The 25486-nt window shown below is 42.4% G+C and overlaps 1 protein-coding gene across 8 annotated transcripts in view; it reads right to left on the reverse strand.

Annotated features, from left to right (window-relative positions):
- Positions 1–25486, reverse strand: part of EBF1 (EBF transcription factor 1) — a 375555-nt gene that overhangs the window by 92737 nt on the left and 257332 nt on the right. For 4 of the 8 annotated variants that reach the window (XM_081901052.1, XM_081901048.1, XM_081901051.1 and 1 more), the window contains exon 8: positions 21594–21711. In XM_081901052.1, coding sequence (XP_081757178.1) covers positions 21594–21711 — 118 coding nt within the window. Of the gene's footprint in view, positions 1–21569; positions 21712–25486 lie in introns of all 8 variants that reach the window. The other 4 variants (XM_081901050.1, XM_081901046.1, XM_081901049.1 and 1 more) reach the window with 1 other exon arrangement.

The raw sequence follows: 25486 nt of genomic DNA on the forward strand, positions 1-25486 counted from the left end.
AGTTACTTGAGAGACATTCAAGCAAAAATGAAAAAGCTTTTGATACCCACCCCGCTTGTGGGCCATGAACCACAAGTTGGGGAAATGCTGCTCTAGAGGAGACCCTAGAGGACTCTCTCTTCTCAGAAGCATGTCTACATCACATCACACCAAAAATTATTTATTTATTTATTATATTTATCGGCAGCTCTGCAACACAATGTTCTTTGAGTGGTGAACAAATAAGGCAGCAGCTTAACAAGATCATAGGATCCAATCAAATAAACACTAAAAGCCAATAACCTAGGCAGTGCAGAGCAACTCTAAACTTTCACACTGACAGAAAAATGCAAGAGCAATCTCTTAAGCCGAGATGGTTCTACCGTCTGGCAGAATGAGGCAGGCAGCTCAGTCAGTAGGTGCTGGGGGCAGCCGAGGCAGCCCCTGCACCCAGCTGCTCTTCCTGAGCTCCCAGCTATTCCCTCCTGCTGGAAAGCAGAGCTGTGTGCCACAAGGCCTATTATACAACTCCTAGACAGTCCAAAGTTACTAGTGGCTGAATCTCCATTGGTACCAGCCAGCAAAAACTCTTAAAGCAGGGTATTTGGGGAGGGGGTAAGATGGGGACAAAGGGACGCAGGTGGCGCTGTGGGTTAAAGCCTCAGCGCCTAGGACTTGCCGATCGAAAGGTCGGCGGTTCGAATCCCTGCGGCGGGGTGCGCTCCCGCTGCTCGGTCCCAGTGCCTGCCAACCTAGCAGTTCGAAAGCACCTCCGGGTGCAAGTAGATAAATAGGGACCGCTTACCAGCGGGAAGGTAAACAGCGTTTCCGTGTGCAGCTCTGGCTCGCCAGAGCAGCGATGTCACGCTGGCCACGTGACCCGGAAGTGTCTCCGGACAGCGCTGGCCCCTGGCCTCTTAAGTGAGATGGGCGCACAACCCCAGAGTCTGTCAAGACTGGCCCGTACGGGCAGGGGTACCTTTACCTTTACCTTTAAGATGGGGACAAAACTGAGCTATCCAAGGATGCACTGGGTTTTTAAGTCAGTCTAGCTACTGGCAAGTTGGTTGTTTGTTTGCTATTGCTGCTGCTACTGCTACCATTAATTTATTACTGACCTTCTAAACCATGGGTAGGCAAACTAAAGCCTGGGGCCGGATCCGGCCCAATCGCCTTCTAAATCCGGTCTGCGGACGGTCTGGGAATCAGCATGTTTTTACATGAGTAGAATGTGTCCTTTTATTTAAAATGTATCTCTGGGTTATTTGTGGGGCATAGGAATTCGTTCATTCCCCCTCCCCCTTCAAAATACAGTCCAGCCCCCCACAAGGTCTGAGGGACAGTGGACCGACCCCCTGCTGAAAAAGTTTGCTGACCCCTGTTCTAAACACCCATCTCAAGGCAATCTACACATAAAATAATTAAAAAACACAAAAACAAGGAAAACATTGAAAGCAAGATTTAAACCCTGGCAAGTGGGCATTTGTAATCAAAACCCATTTATCACCTGGGAAAGCCTGTTGGAACAAAAATGTCTTCAACTCTTTCTAGAAAGTGCAGATTATGGGCACCTGTCATATCTCAACAGGAATGATACTCCACTGATGTGGACGTTGTGCAAGGGCGTCTTACCCATAGACATTAGTAGCACGGGGCACTGGGGCATCAGATTTTGGAGGGCGCCACAGGCTGAGTGTCCGGGAAGGAAAGTCAGGGTGTCTCCCTTCCCCACTCTGGGGCAGCCTGCTCCTCTCCTCTCAGCCACCCATAGGAGTGCGCTGCATCCGGCTCAGGGAAGCCCCTTCGCGCCCCCTGGCTGCCTGAGTGCCTGACAGGTGTGGTCGGGGGTGGGCGCGGGGTGCCCCTCTCTGGTTGCATCACTATCTGTGCACCTCCCTGCAGAGTCTGCTTGGGATTAGGACTGCACCATTACTACCAGTTCACAAATCAACCAATGAAGTAAAATAGCATCTGTAAGAGTGAAGCTATTCGTCACACAGGAGATCAACAGAAGCAAAAGCAAATACCATAATTTTTTCCTATAGAACGCCAACTAGGTTTCCCTTATGCTTCTGAATACAGAGCATTCCATGGCGTATAAAGTATGTGAAGAGACAAAAAAGTTGTTGTTGTTGTTATTACTACTACTACAGTGTTGTGTTTGTGGTTTGGTTTTCTCTCATTTCTCCAGCCACTAAAGGTAGAGGGGAATTTCCTCCCTTCAAATGGTGACAATAAAATGATTACCCGGGCCTCAGTTTAGCATAATGGTTCAGAAATGCTCATAGCATATTGCAGACTTAAAGTGGAAATTATTAGGTAGCTGTTCTTTGTTATAATAATGATCACTCCACAAATAAAAGCTCTTCTCCCAAAGGTACTGCAAGGCACAAAATGCTAATTCTGAAGATTATGTGCTCGCTTTTATTAAATATTACTATGCCCTGTTCTGTTTGAGGGCTTCACTGCTCTGATTGTTTTATGAGTGCCATGTTAATGTCATCCCCATCTCGCTAGCAGCAGGCACACATTTTAGCTTTTGCAGGAGAATTGATCAAAGGCCACGTGCTGTGGGAATTGCTGAGAAAACACGGACAAGCGGTAAAAATCTAACTGATTAATTGGTTTAAATTTCATTTCAGGGTGTTGAACTTTGGCTTGGGACTCTAATACTACACTAAGAGTCAGGGCCTAATTACCAGATTTCCAATTTGCCTCAGCACAATGGCGCAGACAGAGGAAAATGAATACTAAAAATAATTATAATGGGGAGGGGGGAAACCTTTTCTGCTCTGTACTTATTTAACCACTAATGCTCTGTGTGGGCAAACAGTTTTACTGGGGAAGCCTCCAGCAGCGCCTGCTGGGCCACCAGGGTATCTAATGACACAAATAAATTAAGAAGCTAGTGGCAGCGTCAAAGATTCTGATTTGCCAGATCGAAGGGACAGTGATGCAGATGCCCACCAAGACACAGTGGCCCCATCACCCCCATTCATTAGTAGCTAGAATTCATGTAAGCAATGTGCCTGGCTTCCACTCTCAAAGAGAAACAATCTATTACATTGATAAAACACACATACACACAGGGAGCGGAAAACTGTGCTTACTTTGGAGTTTATGGGTGGGCCTTGAGAATAAGGGTTAATTGAACTCAGAAGTTCAGGCTTACTGAGGCGAATTAGTGCCATGTACAGCTATCAGCAAGGTCCTGCTGTTGGTCTTGTAATCTATTTGTGCTGTGATTAATACACAGTCCGTGCTGGTCTCAGGAAGAAAGACCCCTAGCCCTCTTCTCTAATATTCATCATGAAACATTGGCTTAGCTTCCATATTCCATAAGAGGAGGCTCCAGCAACGTCATCAGAATTGAGCTATGAGCATATATGCATTTGATAATGTATGAAAAGGGCAAATGCAATCTAACTGCACAGAATCTGTGCAACGAATTAAAGCAAGACGCAGCCGAGAAGCAACATCTTTAAAATGTAAAGCAACAATTACGGGAGAGACAAACAATTCTGATTAAATAAATTTGGACTGGGTTTAAAATGGTCCTAGGGGAAAATATTTGTCCAAAGATCTTCAAGCAAACCAATTAACAGACTACATCAAACAGTCCTTAGAGCAATGGAAATGGAAATTCACAATCAGGTTAGCTCTCTGTACAACTGGGCCTCGAGGCTTAATACAGCCTATAGTCAATATAGTATTGAGTCTACAGTGATTATCCTAGAGAAGGGTGGCTAGATGCTATGGCAGTAGAACCAAGGGCTCACTCACACAGTTTTGAAGATCAAGTTCTGCAATTTGGCATATGCGGCTAACAAGGTTGCATAGGAATTGTGCTTTCATGTTCCCAGAGACATAAGAAACACTATCTCTTGTTGTCTACTGCACTCACAAAATCTCTTTAAAATAAAGTTCATGCAGCTAGGTTCCTGTCTGCTGTGCAAGAACAACGGTTCACATCCCACAGGAACAAAAAGACAGCATATTCCAGTAAGGCTAAATAAGCATAAGGGCTGCAATTTCAGAAAAACACTAAACACTTTGAGAAGTCAAAACAAATTCATAAAACAAAGCTGTTTTAAAACATATCAAGTCATTGGTCCATCAAGATTAATGGTACCTAAGTTTATGAACTTAATCTGTTCTGGAAGTCTGTTCTTAAACCAAATCCGTTCTTAAACCAAGGCACGCTTTCCCTAATGAGGCCTCCCGCCGCCAGTGCCCTTCCACCGTTTGGCTTCCATTCATAGACTGAGGTAAAGTTCTCAAACTGGGACACAACTTCTGGTTTTGCGGAGTTTGTAAACCAAATCGTTCGTAAACAGGACTGTTCTTAAACCGAAGTACCACTGTATATATCCTAACTGTCGGCAGCTTTCTAGGACTCCTGGTATTGCCTAATTGTAGCCCTGGGATTCTTCCTCTAAATCTCCCAGAATGTGCAACTCTCCTTGAAAATAATTGTGATTTATATATACATCAGCATCAGCATCATGAGTGGAGGAGAAATTCGATTTAATTTAAATCAAATTTAAATCTGAGTTTATCACATTCCAAAACAATATGTGAATCAAAACACAGCTATCCTTTTAAATTCATACTTATCCAAATTTAGCAATGTAGTTCTCCAGCAAAACAATGTTTACAAAAATCCATATATTAGGGCAAATCACTTGCAAAAGTGTGTACATTAGTCAAAATGGCATATAAAATGTGTTTATTAGGAGAAATTTGTACTAAAATACTGATGAATTTCTGTGGAAAAAAATTGAAAAATAAATCAATCATTAATTGCTGCAAAATGTGGAGAATGGAAATTAAGATTGGAAAAATTAGAAACAGAGAGAATTGAAGTTGACAGTTCTTTTCAACCCTTATAATAGCAATAATAGTGGGGCGTTTCACCCAGGTGGCCCAATGAGGTCACCTTTATCTCCACTTCATTTTCTAGTTTCTAGTCATTGCTAATATTATATTCATTTGAAAACCCACTCCTAATGAATCAAGTAAATAGAATGCTGCTTAGATGTGAAATATGACATTTTAGAGAAACGTACCTCTAAGTGGTAACATTTTTTTCTAAATAGTGTGAAAATAAATTATATGGCTTTACTGTAGAATTTTATTTGTCCATTTATGGTCGTCAATTTAACTGCCGAATAATATTTTTTAAAGTTCTGTATTTGTAAACAGCACAAGGGGGGAAACTGTTTTGTGTCATCCCCTAGTTAAGTGCTTAAATAAATACTTATTGATTTTGTTTTCATCTTCAGCCAGTCACTATACCTAGAAGAAACAAGGGTAGAGATTTTGTTACACTGCTTTTGCTTGACACTTACGGAGGCACAGAGTATCATTTGCCGTATTTTGAGGAGGGTATGCTATGTGCAGATATCATGGGAGCCTAAAATGGAAACAGTGTAGGACTGGCTGTTGATTGATGCTGGAGACCACGTATCCTTGCAGACAAACAGGGGTGTGCTGCTGCCTTTATGTCCTGCAAGAGATGTTGCACTAGATGGGCCTGACCCAGCAGGAATTTTCTTATGTTCTGGTGGTAAACTTCCAACTGGCTGGCCAGACATTTGGCTTGCTGCTTGCTTTCATTTAGTCTAGCAAAAGACTGTTCAATATTTCTGAAACATTTTTTGGGGGGTGGGGGGAAGAAGAGGTAGCAAGCTCAAATTCATTTCACCCCGAAGTCACAGGTTGTGGAAGAGCTTGGGCTCAGCTCCCCTCTTAACCCAGTTCCAACAAAAATTATCCTTTTGTGGCAAACAGGGATGGGAATCTGGTATTCTTGTTGCTGCTGAGCTACAGTTCCCCTCCTGGTGGACACAGAAGTCCACCTATATCTGGAGGGCCACAAGCTTTCTATCTCTGCCTTCAAGGAATGTGAGGAGGGGACTGGGTTCAGAGGAGGCACATCTTGAAGCACAGTTCTTCCTTTCCCTCGTTCTGAGGATTCCAAAATGGAATTCTTTCCTATCACCCACACAGCTAAAAGTTGGTTACATACATACTCCAAGGAACCCCAATTACTAGACTTCTGAAAATGGGATAGTTGTGTACTTCTCCCTCTTAAAAGCAAAAGCAACCTGAAAGGGTTGCATTCAACACATCAGTGTAGAGTTCACTTCTTCTCCACCCACAAAAAAGTCTGCTTTAGAAGACACCTCCCTCAATCTTCTGGAGCGGATTTTGAGGGGACAGGGGAGGGAGTTCTGTTGTGCACACAGAAGTCTATTACATGAGCAGAGCCAGGGAGTCAGAGTATCCTCAAATAATTAAGGCCTTTCTGCATTTTTCCACAAAGTTGACACTTGGTATACATGTAGTATGAGACATCCCTATTTCTACAGGAATGTGAGAACATATTTTTACTAGAGGTTTGCCAAAATGGGATTTTAAACTTCATTTTTTAAACTTTCATATGTGGTTGAAAAGCACCTCTATTTTTCAGGATGCCTTCACGTGCCTCTTCAACAATTTGTCCTTTCCACTCCACCCCACAAAGCCCAGGTCATTAAAAGGAACTGTGAAAAAGGCCTCGCTGTGTTGAAGACCCCCAGGAGCCTGTCCCTGAGGCACAGATCAGGGAAACTCATCATACTGGAAAGCAAAATAGCTTGTGTAATGCAGGAGGTTCTGAAGTTCCCCAACCTGCCTGAACTAAAATGTAAGCAGAGACCCTTTACATACTCTCTGTAAGCTTAGAGAAGCCCAGGGAGCATATGAAGATTTAATGCCCAAACCTTTGTTTGGTTTGATTGCAGAATACACTCACTTCACACACACACACACACACACACACACACATTTTGTTGTTGTTGTTTAGTCATCTTAGTCGTGTTCGACTCTCCGTGACCCCATGAACCAGAGCATGCCTTGGAAACTCTCACTTTCTTCTCAAAGCTTCTCCTTTTTAATGTCCATGGAGTTTTCTTGGCAAAATACTGGAGTGGTTTGCCAGTTCCTTCTCTAGGTGGATCACATTTAGTCTAAACTCTTGTCTATGACCTGTCTGTCTTAGGTGGCCCTTCACGGCATAGCTCAGAGTTTCTTGGAGTTATTCAAGTCCCTTTGCCATGACAAGGCAGTGATCCACACATGTCTCTTAACATTTCTACATTGGGTTAGCTTCCTAATATGCAATACAGTACTATGCGGTGCTTTTCTTCTAAGGAAAAGAGGTGCCGGGCCTGTGTACTCTTGAGTACCCACAGAAAAACAACACTGGTCCTATTGCATGTATTCAGAAGTTCCACTGAAATTGGTTATATTTAGTCCCAGGTATTACAGCCTAAACTGATCTAAATACTAATGTGGCATTAAGATATACTCCACTTATCTACTTGAGAAACCGTATCTTCTTCAGAAATACTGCTGTTTGATGCATTTCCCCTCAAACCAGCTTCTATCTGATTTGAAAATGCAAGCCACATTCACTTCAGTTAAGCTGAGGTGCGTCCATTTGAGACAGCTGTTGTGCACATACAGATGGCAGCTTCCAGGAATTTGGGAGGAGGGAGAGTTGAAGCCATGGGGAATCCAAACTGGTAATGTGCATTGGACAAAGACATTCCCACCCCCCACTCCCTCTGGTGTGCACAGCAACGTGCAAATGAGACTGGAAACGCAGTAGGGAAAAGCGAACTCACTGCGCTTTCAGCTGCTAATGTGTACATGGCCCAATACGGACTACAATTCTGCAGAGCAATTAAAAGGCGAACTTTGTGCTACTTGTTCCCTACCAGTTCTACTAGAGTCAATGGAACCACTGCAGAAGAGGAAAACTTTTAATGGATTTCCTATTATTATGCTAGTAATTATGCTTAAATTACTGTTTTAAATTATGTCCATTACTTATAAAGACAAGACCTAGGGAGAAATCCTCACAGGGGGTCTAGGTTATGGGGAGAGGGGGACTGTGAACTGTTGGTGAAAGAGAGGAAGAGAGGCAAGAGAAGTAGAAGGCAAGAGAGGCAAGGAGGCAAAAGGAAATACAGCTTAAATACCCAATAAAGCATATTGCTGCAAGTCTGTAATTTAATTGTTTAATTGTTTACTGAGCTGGGACAAAGACAGCGAGTGCTTAAGCACTATGGGGGAGCCAACGCCTTTGTCTGTAGACAGATGATTACTAGAATCAGAGATGTGGAGACCACTTGGTTCCACTGTACAAAAGCTTCAGTGGAATCTGCCAGAATGTCTAGACAGGATCCAGAATGCAGGAGGTCTTTCCTGGACTGCGAAACAGAGGCTGCAACAGCTATTTGCCCCCACTGTCAGAGGCAGAAATGCTTCTGAATACCTGGTGCTAGAAACCACCAGAGGAAAGTGCTCTTGTGCCCAGGTTCTGCTTGTGGGTTTACCACAGTGATCTGGTTGGCCACTGTTAGTCCAACAGGATGCTGGACTAGATGGGCCATTGGCAAGACCCAGCAGGCTCTCCTTATGAACATCAGGATGGGATTTATTGACCTGCACAATGTGCACAAACACTCTCAGCATCTGTAGTGTTAGTGATGGAGACATGCACTTGGTCACATTACATCAGTGGTCAAAGTGGGATGCTTTAATAAAATCTATTGGATGGGGTTGGGTGGGTGGGGTGCTTTTGAAGAGGACTTAAAACCAGTCTACTTATTGTAAATCAGGGATGAGGAAACCTGGCCATTCAGATGTTGGACTAAAGCTCTGACCATCTGGGACTGATAGGATTTTGAATTCAACAGCATCTGGATGGCCAAATGTACCCAGTTCCCTTTATTAAATGGATTTTAAACTCTTCTGGGATGCTACATAGATAAAAAGTCACTTGACCTAAGCCAGAACTCTTTGTGGAACTGAGGCAGGCAGGCAGCTGCCACGGCAACTTCCTACCACAACTGAAGATCCAAACCTGGTAGAAGCCCTGGAAGAAGAGAAAATCCTAAGCACTGGAAAAGCCATGGGGAAATAGAAAATTGTCTATCCAGATGCCTGACTGTTTCTGCCATACCTGCTTGTTGCCTCTCCCAGCTTCACAAACACATCTGGCCTGGCCAAGGCTGGAAGATGGAAATGGTGCCTATTCCATTGAAAATAAATGGCATCCCAGCCTACCCTACCCTGAGAACCCCAGGTTTTGACCTCATTTACAGTAACTCTATTCATTTCATGGTAATGATTGATAACAGATTGTAATTATTTAAAGTATGAATGTACTAATTCAAGCTTGTTAGTAAATTGTTTACGCAGTTATAAATATGGTGAATAGACCGCAGGCTAAATTGAATGTGGCCTAATTTCAAATGAAACTATCCCACTTCCTCCCTCGCCCCACACTGCGTGTTGTGTTAGGCATATTTTCAAAATCATGCTAATGAAATTACATCAGCTGCACAGAGGTTTTGCATCAGCACTGCAGGAAGAACTGAAACGGAAGTCTATAGGTTAGAACTCCCAACCTTAGACAAGTGTAAAATGGCCAATAAATAAAACGGTATAAATAAGGAATCATTAATTATTTACTAATTCAGTTGATTGCCACGCTTGCTGTAATCAAGAAATCTACTTGCTCTCATACCGTGACAACATTTATCAATTCTCCTACTTTTGGATAAATTCTGCTTTTTTGGACACTGCAGGAAGACAGTAGTCAAATTAAAGAAACCCTGAAAAAAATATGAGGAAATTGTTGGGGAACAACAGACTGTAATTTGGTTTCTACAAATAAAAACTCACGACATCTTTGTGCTCTTATTCTTGTTTTGATTTCTTTTCTAAAAAAAGAGGATATCATTTAATGCAATTTTCCAGAGCCTGGGAATCATAAAATCAAACATGAACAAGTCTACTGGAAAATCTGTGACGTTAATCTTGGCCTACGTTGTATTTTTAACAAGCACTGAATTTGTGTGTTGGATAATCCAGATGGCCATAGAGGAATCATCTTGATAGGATTAAACCTTTGTGGTGAACTCTGCTCCATCTGCTCTCAGAGGTTTGCCTCTGCCTGTCGGAATATAAATTTGCAGCCTCTGTGTGTCTTGCAGCATAAGTAACAGTGGCGCTTTGCAAATACACACACACATGCATGCGCGCGCGCACACACACACACACACACACACACAAACCCTTGAGCACTTATTAGTAATGTGCAATAAAGGTAGCTTGGAGTTTACTGCCAAAGAAACATATTGGATTTATTATTCATCTGAAGAACAAAGTGTGCAGTACCTAAATTTGAACAAAAAAGGATGTTTGTTGTTGTTCAGGGACTTGTTCAATTCATTAAACCATAATACTACCATAAATTCACAGATGAAGGTATGACTGCACATGAAGCAGGGAGACGCTTAATCTTTGAAAACTATTATACGTTGCTAGAATGCAGGATACAGTTTTGCTTTGACACGCTGACTGTTAAATATTCCAAATCTGTAAAACCCAAACAGCAATGGTTGCAGTTATTTCTGTCTCAACCCAGCTACAGAACGGGGTGGGGAAAGATGATTGGAAAAATACAGAAAAGCAACCTGGGTCTGTACTTTCTGGTTCTGTCATGAGCTATCTATTGACACCACTGGCCTCTTGCACCTATGGCTGCTGCCTTCCATATGCAGCAAGGATAGATGTTCTAGTGCTGTGCCAAAATATGTCCTTCAATGCAAAATAAAGCTTCCATTTCTCCTGCCTCTTCCACGGGGCACTCTGGAGTTTCTTAAGAATTCTGGTGTGAAGTCATCCTGTTAGCACAAGGGCTTCCACCGGCGCAATGTGACTTTGTCTTTGCCCCCACACCCCCAAATCTGTTTTTGAGGCTCGAGCAGACTCAGGGTGGGCACAGGAAAAGGAGAGGGAGAGGAAGTCCCATTGCACAGGCAGAAGTCCCTGCGCTAATGGGATGACTCCATTGGATACAACCCTAGGCATAGAGAAAGTCGAGCTTTCTGTATTGCTTTTATGGTTATGGGTGGCTACTTTTTCCATTGGAAGTGAGAGCTGGACCATAAAGAAGGCTGATCGCCGAAGAATTGATGCTGTTGAATTATGGTGCTGGAGGAGACTCTTGAGAGTCCCATGGACTGCAAGAATATCAAACCTATCCATTCTTAAGGAAATCAGCCCTAAGTGCTCACTGGAAGGACCGATCCTGAAGCTGAGACTCCAATACTTTGGCCACCTGATGAGAAGAGAAGACTCCCTGGAAAAGACCCTGATGTTGGGAAAGGAAAAAGGGACGATAGAGGACGAGATGGTTGGATAGTGTTCTCGAAGCTACCAGCATGAGTTTGACCAAACAGCAGGAGGCAGTGGAAGACAGGAGTGCCGGGCATGCTCTGGTCCATGGGGTCAAGCAGAGTCGGACACAACCAAATGACTAAACAACAAATGTGAAGTAAAGGAAGACAGGGAGGCTGCCTACCAAACACCAGAGATCTGGGCACTCATTTATTTGGGTTTTAAAGGAAGCATTCTCTGCATTCATTTCTTTTAAAGTAAGAAAAACTCTTCACTTTTTTTAAAAAAAAAGGAAAGAAATAAAGCTGTGAGGTCCACAGCAAGACCCCTTCTCATGCTTACAGAAAAGCCCAGCTGATGACATGAGGATATGGGCACTGAGAAAGTCTGCAGAATTACTGAAATTATAAAACGAAAGAAAAGGCACCCACAAACACAGCTTGACCACCCTGAAAGGAAGGCAGCTGCAACAAAAACCATGTAACTTACCTATGAGAATTTTAATACACAAACACAAAACTTCCCTTTGATAATTTTCAAATAAAATGTATTTTCCAAGTAAGTGATGGTTAATGGTGTGCAGGAGGAAATGTGGGGAAAATTTTCATTACGGTAGTAATATATTCAGCATCCACAATGATTTAAACAAACCCTTGAAAGGCTTTGAGCCAATGCAGAGACACACTATGGTGGAATGTCACATAATTCCAGAATATGTTCCCAAAGACGTATGTTGGAGATCTGACTATTCTTTAAAATAAAAGTCCTGGTTTGCCATTTCAGTGCAGCCTTGATATTATAGGTCATATTTCTGAAAGTTTATACAGTAGAGTCACAACTTACGCACGTTGAACTTGCGCACATTTAGCTTTATGCCCTAGGCTGCTTAAAAAAAAACACACAATGGGGGTAGAAAGTGGAAGGGGGGCTTTGGCAATCCCCCCTGCCATTGCAACCAACTTTGGCTTTATGTACTATCCCTGGAACATCACCCCCACCTAAAGTGCAGGTCTGGTGTAAAAGGTCCAGTATATCTGAAGGAGCGTCTCCTCCCCCATCGTTCTACCCAGACACTGAGGTCCAGCTCCGAGGGCCTTCTGGCGGTTCCCTCACTGCGAGAGACCAAGTTACAGGGAACCAGGCAGAGGGCCTTCTCGGTATTCGCGCCCGCCCTGTGGAACACCCTCCCATCAGATGTCAAAGCGATAAACATCTACCTGACATTCAGAAGACATCTGAAGGCAGCCCTGTTCAGGGAAGTTTTTAATATGTGACATTTTAGTGTATCTTTCATCTTTGTTGGAAGCCGCCCAGAGTGGCTGGGGAAACCCAGCCAGATGGGCGGAGTACAAATAATAAATTATTATTATTATTATTATTATTATTATTATTATTATTATTAAGGCAAATGAATCATTATTTCATAGCCTGTTCTAATACTTAGTATCTATTTCAGAGTCTGTTCCAGAACTTAGTGAATACAGGAAATGTTAATGCACAAGTCCAAAGAGAGGATAACTTTTGCGGCTGGTGGTAATCCTCCTCTGCCTCCTAGCCATAGCATTAGTTCATTAAAAAACGGTGTATTGGAACCAGCGTGGTATAGCAGATAGAGTGCTGGACAAGGACCTGGAAGACGAGTGTTCAAATCTCCACTCAGTTATGAAGCGTACTTGGTAACCTTGGGCCAGCTGCTCACGCTCAGCCTCACAAACCTCACAGGGTTGTTGTATGAATAAAATGGGGAAAACAAGATCTATGTCTGCCACCCTGAGCTCACTGGAGGAAAGGTGCAATATAAATGTAATAAACAAACAAATATTGTAAATAGGTTCTGTGTGAAACTTAACTGATAAAATAAATATATATGGCTTCAACGCATCATATAACTGAACCAATAGTCAGATGTATCTTTGATCATATTTTGGTCAGACCCTGGGAATTACATGGGAACATAGGAACCTATGGCCTTATCAGATCATAGGTTCATCTAGCACAGTACTTTCTACACTGAATGGCAGCAGATCTCCAGGGTTTCAGAAAGAGATCTCTCCAAGCCCTATTGAACCTGGAACCTTCTGCATGCAAATCAGATGCTCTGCCGCTGAGCTAGAATTTAGGAACAGGAAAAATGTTCAAAACTTGCAGTATTTAAAATGGACCAATAGAATGGCTCAGGGCGGATCTACTATGAAATTAATGAAACTTAAGCGTCAGGGCCCCTAATCCCAGAGAGGCTCCAGAAGTGACTTTAGTCCACATTTTTTAATTTTTGGGGGGTCTATTAGACCCAATTTGAGCCACACAAATCAAAAACTATAAGGCATAGGAAATTTTTCTTCACATCAGCAACTTTGACATATGAGATAATCCAGTACAGCAATTTAAATCAAAATCTGAGATGTAATTTTTTTTTAAAATGTGGTGATCTGTCATGGAACAATCCCATAGAAGAAGATAACAAAACTCATTACTGGTTGCAAAGGGGTCCCCATAACAGTTTATTGTTATTATTGTTGTTGTTGTTGTTGTTGTTGTTGTTGTTATTACTATTATTATTATTTATTGAATTTATATACCGCCCTATACCTGGAGGCTTCAAGCTTCAGGGCCCCCAAAATGCAGTTCCACCACTGGAATGACCCATCTAATTTGCCATACCTGTAAGATGTGTACTTATGAAAAATGTACACAGGCCGGCTTGGCTATCCCACCACCCACCACCCTACTGCCTTTTTGGCTTCTGCTATTTGTTGAGACTGATATAGAATCAAAGCAGTTGCCAAAGAGATCCAGTAATTGCACAGGGTAGAGGGGGAAAGTGAGAAGGAAAAAAGCACAGCCCTGGCCCTTAAAAAAAAAAAAAAAGGAAGAGAGAGCCATTTAAACTGCTTGTCAGTTGTCAGCTTGACAAGGCCACTTGAATATATTCGGGAGTATTTGCATAAATGCTCACGGTGAGTTCACCATGGCTGCTAGCGCTAATGGTACATAAAGTAATTTAGTCACTTCTCTTAGGCATCCTGTCAGAGTGATGAGCACCTCCTCTTTGCCTTGTTGCATATTAGATCATTAGATAATAAAGTGTTAGAGCATGCGAGCCGACAGGGTCCCTAGCACTATAATTTTGAGGCTACTGCATTATGCCGCGGAGGGGGAGAAAAAGAGACAAACCAATTGTGCAATTGGCTTTAAATTCAAATAAATACAACCTGCAGGCTGGGAAATTACTTTGAAGCGAGGCTATTGAGCGTGCTGATAAAACTTTGCACACGTCTACAGTGAAACCTGGCCCCCACTGAACGAAGCAGGATTTCACCTGAACGTCACTGCTTTGTTATCTGGTGGAAATGCAAGATTTGAGCTATCTTCTCAACATGTGCCAGAGCAGCACTAACATCTTTATTTTACACTAAGGGAACTGTGGGCTCACTTATTTCGTGCTTCCTCCTGCCACCTTGCCTGCTTTTGCAAATCTGATGTATGGCCTATTTCCATGTTCTTTCCTTGCCTGACAATTTCCCCCCTGCTTACTTAGGGCTGATACACGTGTCAGGGCCCCAACATGGAGAATGCTTCAAAAGAGCCTCCAGGTGACTATAATATTTGTAGTGTGCTCAGCAGCTGTGGATTGCTTTCTTAGCCACTAGAAAGCTTGCCACAAGTCATTGGGCCAGGCTGGAGGAGGTAGTCTGTGATATCTGTCGCCTTTGATAACACAGGGGCAGTACCACCACTCCTTTGCAATGAGGGATGTTGGGGGATTCCAATGGAAACAGAAGCAGGAGTGGAAATTGTCAGTGGTCAGTTATTTGTCCCCTGTTCAAAATGGAAATCAATCCAGTGAGTTCTATCCATGTTTCCTGTTGGTGTTCCTTTCAATCCGCAAATGATACAGAATGGATTACACACACACACACCCCAATGCATTTTCTTTGCATTGAAATTAATGGAGTGGAATAACATAGTGACAATGTAATTACCTAATTTACACAATTAATCGCACAAACTACATAGGCTGCATAATTTGACCACAGCAGACAGCAAGGCAGAAGACGAACTGCAAAGGAACAGAAACAGAGCTGCAAGTGGCCAAATACACTGGTACCTCGGGATAAGCACTTAATTCATTCCGGAGGTCTGTACTTAACCCGAAACTGTTCTCAACCTGAAACATCCCCTTTAGCTAATGGGGCCGCCTGCTGCTGCCATGCCACCGGAGCACAATATCTGTTCTCATCCTGAAGCAAAGTTATTAATCTGAAGCACTATTTCTGGGTTAGCGGAGTCTGTAACCTGAAGCGTATGTAACCCGAGGTAGCACTGTACAAGGTGAAATGGAAAACAATGTCTGCTTACTTCTTGCAGCCATTTGAAAATCCAGGGTGCTGCTTGCCTGATAGCACTGGGGTCTACTATGGGGTCATGAGCTACAGATAATTACCCTTGCTGTGGTTACAGATGCCACATGGCAAGCTTTTTAGCAGTGATAACCAGTGGTAGCAAGTGCCCATTGAAACTGACAGGGGGAAAGGTAGGAAGACCAACAGGAGGTAAAGCCAGAGACAGTGACTGGCAGAGCAGCTCTCTGAACTGGTTGTGAGAAAGGCGGCGGAAAGATGGAGGCTGGTTGAGGGCAGACTAAGGCTGCTGGGACAGTGCCCTCACTGGACAAGCCTCCACTGGCTACAACAGTGTTCCTAACTGTCTTAATTCTACCCAGATGTTTATATTCATCTATATACTCTTCTAGTCAGTGCTTAATTTATATAAAGAGAGAGAGTTAATCAGGCTCACGTTTTGCTAAGACATTGCAATCTCATCCCCCTAGTTACAGACGACTGAACTGTGGTTATCAGAGAATTCAGACCAAGGGGTGAGATAGTGGCTACAATGCTGACACCAGCGAAGAGGTTGCAGCTCATTCTTTTCCAGAATTCCTCTGAAGTGTCGCATCATTTTACTGCTGAGGTCCCTCTAGTTCAGGAAAAGATAAGCCATGATCGCGCCTATACTATGTAGTAGTCTATAGCATGTCAGAAGATACGCACACATTTTACGACTGTCAAAACGCAGCCCATGGTGGTTTTACAACCTCGTTCACTGCCTTGGCTGTTTGAAGTCAACCTCAGCAACGAGGAAATGAAATTCTGCCTGAACAGATTATGAAGTGAGGATACCCACAGAAGAATTTCTGGGAGCTGTGAATAGAGCAGCCTAGAGGGATACAGTCAAAGGACAAACTGCATTCTAGCAAGTAATCACTGTAGGTAATAACTGCTTTGGTGCATAGTTGTCAAAATATTACTCAAAGGAGGTAATAGCACCAGGCTAACAAAGCAACTCCTAACACCACTTCACAGTGCAGCCTTAATATAAAACTGTCAAATACAAGAGTGGTGGTGCAGCATAAGTGCATTTAAAAAGTTGTTTTATGCATTTTAACTTCTCTCATTAATAAGATTTTACTGTAAGCTGGCATATAAAATTTGATAGATAGATTAATACAAGTGTGTGTGTGTGTGTGTGTGTGTGTGTGTGTACACACTTGAAAGGAATCCACCCCTCCCCAGAAAGCGAAAAGATCGCTCTAGTTAAACTCATATACTTATGGAATTTATTTACAACTGATATGATCTATTTCACCCTTAAAGAAAAAAAAGCGCTACAGTGACTTGTTAATATGGCACACAAAACTTCTGTGGCAGGACAGAAGAGTCATCCACCTCTGTTGGGGCTGGGTGGGTAGGGTGGTAAAGACATTATTTCATCTGGCAAATTCTGTATCGTAACCACTTTCCTTCAAATGCCTTTTGGTCTGGGGTTGTTGGGGGTTTTTTTGGGGGGGGTAGTTTTCCTTATAAAGCTACAACCCTGGAGGTCAATACTGATTTTGGGTACATTGGTTTCTCTGTAAACATCTTAATTTATCTAAATAAGTTTTGATATAATCAAGCAGAATTTCTTCCTCTCTCTAAAAAAAGAAGAAGAAACTATTAACTGAGTAAACCATAATAACAATGGCAAGCCACTGATTACTGTGGTTTACCCTGCTTGTACCACACAATGCTGCTTAGCCTTTGCCAGCTATTACTTTTTAAATATAGAAACATTTAGTTGAGTAACGTATTTATTTATTTATGTATGTTTTATCAAGAACTTGGTGGATGTAAAAGCATGATTTTGATTACACTGAGATAAACCACTGAGAGTAACTTTCCTTTTTACTGACTGACAAGTGGACTATAAATGGAAAAAAGGCTGGATAACCCCAAAGCATACCAGATTTCTGACACATGAAATGGTTGGAACCAAACTGGGAGGGCAAAAAGAGTCCTTTGGGACAGCTTTGGGTCTTCAGATGTTGTTGAACTACAACCCCAATCATCCCTGACTACTGGTCCTGTTAGCTAGGGATTATGGAAGTTGCAGTCCAACAATATCTAGGGACCAAAGGTTGAGAAAGGCTGCTCTAGAAGGTGACACCTTGTATGATTGGCTCAGTACTATATAGGCAACAGTAACAAAAATAGGCCTAATTGTAAAACATGTAAGTCTGCCTACTATTCAAGCTATGTAATAATAATAATAAATGTAATAATAAACTAATAACACACATTGCACCAGAAACACTCTTCTACACAAGACTATATTTGGAAAGAGATCCACAATATCCTGTGGTTATGAGGACAGGATTCCCTGTCCTGAATCTTAAATCTGTGGACCATTTCTGGACATTAGATTTCGTTGGTCACCTCTCATCATCCATGACCATTGGCCATGCTGGCTGCAGCTAATGGGGCTACCAACATATGGAGAGACAAAGGCTTCCCACTGCTGGCATAAAGGCTCTGGGTGAATGGCCAAAGGGGCTGCCACCACCCTCCACAACATCTGGTGTCTCAGGCAGCCAGCTCACTTTGCTTAATTGTTGAGCCAACCCTTAAGTAAGCTACTTCTCCAGCACAATGGTCTCTTAAAAAGGTGAGCATTCCCCAATGACCTCCAAACTGTTTCAAATAAGTAAATGGGAGACATTTGGAGAGTGGCTATAGAAACCTTACCGGTAATTCCAGTTTTAGAAGATAATAGTAGAACTACAGAATTTGGTGTTGACTGTCATGAGCTGAACTGTCAGGAAAACTGCTATAATAAAGTACGATTTCCTTTGCTTTCCCCAAAACATTACCTCATCTCATGGGGTGGAAGTATGGGAAATATTTAGAGCAGATAGTTGTGCTCTAAGTGTGAGAACAGGAATATTTCCAAGCTTGAAGGAATCTAGCGCTGTCTTAGTAACTGGCAGGTATTCATGTGGCCTCCTTGTAGGGGGAAAACATCTCCTTAAAAAATAAAAAAAGCAGGCTTTGAAGGGCTATGGTTTATGTTAAGACACTTCAAGGATGAATGAATAAATATCCTTTGTATAGCTTTGCGTCTTGCTAATTAATAAAATAACAGTTTGCACATTCCTTAGTAAAATCAGGCAAAAATTATGACAGTGGTTTGTTTATTAAATTAGGTTGTTGGCAGGGATGGAAAAAAATCTATAGTATGAGTTATAGCCTAAAAAGTTAAAGCTAAATAAATACAGATGTAAGTTATGTTTACATAATAAGAAACACTGCAGAGCTAAGAATTTTAGGTTAGAAAGTGCAAACTTGTGGACCTGATTCATTATGCATTTTCTGCATAACTACATTTACTCACGTAAGTTGTTCCAGTAATTCTGAATGTATGCAAAGGAAAATGGTAGGGTGTGATGATATCACACTCAAATATTGAGGTGAGAGAATTTCTGTTGAGTATTGATTTATCTAATGATGGGAAAGCACATTTTCACTCTGCAGCTTTTTCCATGGTATTTAGCTTTCTTGACCATCCATGAAAACTGGATTAGATATCAGGCATGAGAAGACTTCACACACACACACACACACACACACTGAATGGGAATTGTGAGGAATCAGCACCCTAGACACATACCAAAATCTGGCTGAACCTTCCCCTGTGGCTTCACTAACACCACAATCCCATGCACGTTTTGTCAGAATGAAGCCAACTATATACAGTGGGGTTTACTCCAAGGTAGGTGTACACAGGATCACAGCCTACCTGTGTGAAGTTAGGAATGAGATAGTGAAGTAAGCCACACACAAGTAGGCAGATTCTAATATACCTTGTTTGTGCCCACTACCAGCTCTTATAATTACAGTTTACACACTCTATTTTATGACTAAGGTGGCAACAACTCACAGTGATTAATTAATTTGCAATGATTAATATATATAGCAGGGATGGGGATGTTGAAGCACGTCCAGATATTGACATGATGCAACACCTGGAGGACCACAGTTTCCCCAGCCATTATACATTGTATAGTTGCCTTTTAGTTTTTCGGTACTAACTATTTTTAAATGATTGGTTTTTTCATTACTTATTTTATTTATTCTCAGCAGCCCAGGGAATTTAGTTAACTACCAGAAACAGACATTCCTAGACCTTCAGTTGACTGGAAGAACAACTTGCTCCCATAAGAGCCTGCATGTCTCATCATTTGAGCCTCTTGCTAGTATCCCACTTCTGTCAGAGACTAGGGCTTTTGTTTTGTTTTTAATGTGTGTGTGTGTTTTTAAAAAAGGTTTATTATATATTTCAAAATGAAATAAAAAATCAAGAACAGTTGCAAACAACTTGACTGCATTTGCGTTATTCATCCATACGAGCATTCAGGATATTATGAATGAAAGGAAAATACATTGTCATGCTATACATACAAATAGCATACAAGAATATACCCTAATCAATGAGCTTTCTCCAAAGACCACCATGAGAATGTCAGGGAATCCTTGCCTGCTGCTCCTGTCTCATGTAAGATATAAACAGTTGCCATGCCATGTTAAAAATAGAAGGGCTTGCCCTTCCTTTAGCCATGTTAGCTTTTCTGCCGGTGTCACTAACCAAACCCAAACGCTTCAATTGTTAGGCCTTTAGCCATTTGTAGCATCTGGCATCTTCCAGGTGAGCCACTACAAGCAGAGACTAGATTCGCAGTCACTATGGACAGGTGGCCCAAGGCTATGGATTGGCTTCCCAGTAAAGAACATCTGCCACACACACCCACGTCTTTTTCAAGGGACAAGTATAACATTTCTGTTTCAGAGCTCTTGAGCTCTTGCAGGTGATGAGTACTGTATATTTATTGACTTATGTGGTTTTGATACGCTGGTAAGAATTTGTTGGCCATGTTTTGCATTTTTTTAAGGTCTTGCATTATGGATTGTTAGCTATGTTGGTTTCTTTTTAAGGAAGAATGACAGGACAGATGCGTTTCAAATAAATAAATAAAATTTTATTTTCTCATTTTATAGATGCCAGAATCAGGGTGATAAATGGTCAATTTGACCAAGGCTATGATGAAAGTCTGAATTTTTAGATTCAGTTTTAAATGAATATCCAGGTAGCTACAAGAAAGTACTCTATGTCCTAATCTGGCTCTCAGTTATAGGAAGGATGTGTAAATATATTAACATATGATTTTGTTCTGAAGATTGGTTTACTGAAACCTGACCTTGGCTCTTTTTTGAGTCTGGCAACATAATCCTCAAACGAATCAAGCGAGGGCTTCTGTGGATGTCTGGAAACAACCTAAGACTCTGTCCATGGGACAAAGAGGAGAAAACTACCCCATCTCTTAATCTTGCCCTAAATCACAGTATGTAAAATATAACGCAATGAAACCAATTTTGGATTATGCTCCCAATTTTTTATTTTAAAAAAGCAGACCATTTTGTTCAGTTCTGCTTCTTGAAAGACGAGACCCAATTCGTACAACCATGTGACCATTCTAACTGTCATGTGATAGCTACAATGTGCCACAGTAAGCAAATCAGTTATTTAAGAATTTGCAAAGAGTGCACCGGTCTCCCATGTGCCTCACAGCTGGGACTCCATGAGCCTAAAGAGCTTCCTCAGCATCATAGAAGAGAATTGGGCTTTCTTGGGCATATAGAACACTCGGTGCACAATTTAATTCTCTACATATCCTACCCATGGCCTTTTCAAATGCACTAACAATACCCATACATTTGATGGGAAGAGCTTCCCCACAGTAAGCATTTGAGCCTAAACTCACTGCATGAACTGATTTTGCTGGAATTACCCAAATGCTTAAAAACTATGCGCCAGTAATGAGGAAAGTACTCCTTGGGGAAAAAGAGAGAAGACACTGACCCTCTCATCCTATGATCTCGCTAGGACAACCAGTAATGGAAGAAAAGGGGGGACCCTCACACAACCCGAGAGACCCACAGTTAAAAAAGCAACGTCAACCAACAAAAAATGCCTACCATGTTCCAGATAAGAAGGCGTACCTTCCGAAGGATCAAGCCTTCGAGCCCTCCGACCATGTTTGGAGTTGTTGTGCACAAACATGTTATCCGACACTGCCAAGACATGACCATCCACATTGACTGTTGTAGATACCACAACCTGTGAGTGGGACAACAATATAAGGAAACACTTTAATACAATTTAAAATGAGATGAGTGCAGAGTATAATAAACCCAGAATCTTAAATAACAGCTGGGAGCTGCAGAAAATTGCACAGCTATTTCACATAATAACTAGTGCTTAGACTGTACGACTCTAACAAGAGGTGCTATTGATGAGTGGGTCTTTGGCATCATAGGCTTTTGATGTCGCTTTAAGTCAAATTGCACAGCTTGTAGCTGTATGGCGAAACGTACACTGTTAACCATCATTCTAACAAGAGCACTTTATTAACTTTTTTTTTTAAGCGCTGACTGAATTTTACCCCACACCATTCTTCAGCATATATGCCAGAAGAGATAAAGCTGCTGTCATTGCAAATGAAAATGTATTTTTAAAAAGAAAAGCAAGTGTGGTCTGCAAAAGTTGGGATGAGAGCAACTGTATTCATTATGCTGTTACAGTTGTAGCTGCCAGGGGTGTTTGCACTCCAAAATTCTCCGGAACAGGGTATGTGTGTCAAAGGCATTTCAGAGCTGAAATGAATAGTGCTTTTCAAATCCAAGTAAACCTTTTCCTTAGCAAATAATCAAGTTTGAATTCACACACTTGGCAAACTTTGACTTGTCTCAATTCACTTAAACAACTAAAAACGGAGATACCATGTTGCTGTAATGTGCAGGGCACATGGGACTATTAAGTCACAGATTCTAGTGAATTCAAAAGGATGGCTTGCAAGGACACAGCTGCTCAACTGACATAAAGGTAAAGGTAAAGGTACCCCTGCCCGTACGGGCCAGTCTTGACAGACTCTGGGGTTGTGCGCCCATCTCACTCAAGAGGCCAGGGGCCAGCGCTGTCCGGAGACACTTCCGGGTCACGTGGCCAGCGTGACATCGCTGCTCTGGCGAGCCAGAGCCGCACACGGAAACGCCGTTTACCTTCCCGCTGGTAAGCGGTCCCTATTTATCTACTTGCACCCAGAGGTGCTTTCGAACTGCTAGGTTGGCAGGCGCTGGGACCGAGCAGCGGGAGCGCACCCCGCCGCAGGGATTCGAACCGCCGACCTTTCGATCGGCAAGTCCTAGGCGCTGAGGCTTTAACCCACAGCGCCACCTGCGTCCCTCTCAACTGACATACTTCTCAACAAATTTAAAACGTGTTTCCAGTTTTCATCAGAACCCATTAAACAACGTAAGTAAGTGAGATTCTTTATGGAGACTCATTATGAAGGTTCAGTCTCTTATCAAAATGACTTTAGCTTACCCAATAAGAAGTTCAGATAAAGAATGCTACGTTCTAATGAGATGACTACTGCTGCAAGGGATTGCTGAGATTTTGGTTGGTGATGATGACAAAATTTGTTGCCCGCGATGCTGATTTCTATCCTTGGTTGTACTGAGCTCTGGTGACATCTTGTATATTAAGGTAAAACTGGACCATTTTGCCTTTGCTGAAACCTAAAAGTATGGGGAAGCCTCGTGGTCAGCCCCAGGATGTGCCAGCATTAGGATCTGAAGGACAGCATGGTGCCCTTCAATATGAGAGCGCCTCTTCTTTGATAACGATACACTGTACACTGCACATCAGCAGCAGCTCCAGGATTAATTTCTTGAGCTTGGTTGCCCTGATCACCTCTTACCCCATATTAATCACCCATACAAACAAAATGGCAACGTCCCTCTCTCCGCTACCGCTTACCAAGTATTCTACCCAAGAACATGTGCTGCCTTCCAGAACTTTGGCTAAAACAATAAGAAGAAATGACCTACACTTCTCCTTATATTAAACAAGGAAGGGGGATTAAAAATTGAAACCCACAGAGATATGTTTATTCATGCGACCTCTTACAACCAAATATAATAATTGTCTGTTAATTGCAGTTTCAGCTCCCACCTCATGCTTCAACATGTGAAACAGCAATCAGCCGGCTCCTGTTTAATCCACCTATTATGTTGACTAATTAACTTTGCTCGACAGTTTATTTCTTCCTCCATTATCAGGCCCTGTCAGCCGCAAGCACACTGCCGCAAAGGGGGACCTCGGCCCCTTTGATTGATCACCGATAGATTGACATGCAGATTAATTTAATTAGAATCACCTCACTTGAGAAATGAAAGACAATGGCAAGGGGGCTAATAGATCTGCTCTTATAATGAGGCAACCCTCCAGAGCCAAGGCAGAGGATTTCTGATTTATTTTGCTGAATTCCCCAGTCGTTCCAAAAGGCTCTTGCTTTAATTGTTCTTGGTATTGAGAGGCTTTAGCCTCTGAAGAGGTGAAATGCTTTACAAGGATTGGCAAACATTGCTTCAACTCTCCAAGGAAGCCGCTACCCTCTCAAAGTTGCCTGAGCAGGGAGATTTGCTTGCAAAGTATTGCCTTACATTGCTTGAACTGGGTAGAAAGGGGAAGGCAATCGAAACAAAACTCTCCAAATAACACTTTATTAACTCTAATAAAATTCTTAAAAACATGTTTTGTCAGATCTTGACCTGCAACATTGCTTAGTCGGGCAGTTCCAGCAAAGCAATCCCTCCCCACCTCCCCATCAAACTTAATAAGATTGTGAACATAAAATGATTTGCGCCCAAAAATAGTCTGTTAGAATCTTGTTAGCTCATTTCACAGTGTGGTTTAAAAAGGGAAAAACCCGCTGGGTTAAAACAGGGTCAAAATTATTTGACAAGATTTGGAAACTTGAATTCTGAAGGAAAAACACTAGACACGTGAGAAGGACTTTTGATATTCCTGTGTTATATTCCATTTCACTATTTAAGTCAGTTTAAATCTTCCCTATAACCACAATCCATAGAAACAGTTTTCCAGTGTGAGAAAAGTCTACATGGGCAGGATTACATGCACACTCCAAAAGGGCATTTGTCCATAACTTGTTTTGCATAACAATAGCTGGTGAACATTTCATGGTGTGTTTATAATACTGAATTGCTTTAATAGGGTAGCTTTAAATGATAGGTCCTACATAATGTATCACATGGCCATTGTTGGCACCTGTCTGTCTTGGGAAACAATGGAGATGTGTACCTTTTTTGGGGGGGGGAGTAAAATTGTTTGAAGGTTACAGTGCTTGCTGTGGCCATAGAGACCAATATGGGAGATACATGTGTTGTTGCAGCTGGGGCAGATGAAGGTGTCAGGTTGTGCTGCTGCAGAAGTAGGCACTGCGGTTGCCTACAAGGAATTCCCAAATGGTGGGGTTGATGATACTTGCCTTCATGTCATGTTTGCAGAACATCTTTGGTCTGCCAATGGGCTGAATGCCTGAAGCCAGTTCCCCATAGTGCACATCCTTGGGGATCCTGCCATCTTCCATTCTGTGGACATGACCAAGCCAGTGCAGGCAACACTGAGACAGGAATGCAAACATAGTGGGGATGGGGGCTTGGGAGAGGGCATCTTTGTTTGAAAGAAGTGGTGTTCCGCATCTTCCTGACACAGCACATATGGAAGGTGTGAAGGCATTACTCCTAATGGCTGCAAGTCGCCCACAACTGTCATGGACTGGTTGGATGCAGAGGAGTGGGACGGGGGCACCATTTGGAGAACCAACAAGGGAACCCTCAGTGGAAGAAGGCTCAGAGCCAGGGGACTGCTGGTGGGATAATGATGATGAGTGGTCAGAGGGAGAAGAGGGAGCAGACTGGGATGAGGTGTCAGAAGTTGAAGAGGTAACAGGGCTTAGTGAGTGGGAAGAGGCTGTAGCATAGAGCAGTCCAGAATCTGAGGCAGAAGCAGAGTACGGTAAAGAGGCAGA

This window comes from Podarcis melisellensis (genome assembly GCF_964234715.1).
Source record: "Podarcis melisellensis genome assembly, chromosome: 2".
Taxonomy (NCBI): Eukaryota; Metazoa; Chordata; class Lepidosauria; order Squamata; family Lacertidae; genus Podarcis; species Podarcis melisellensis.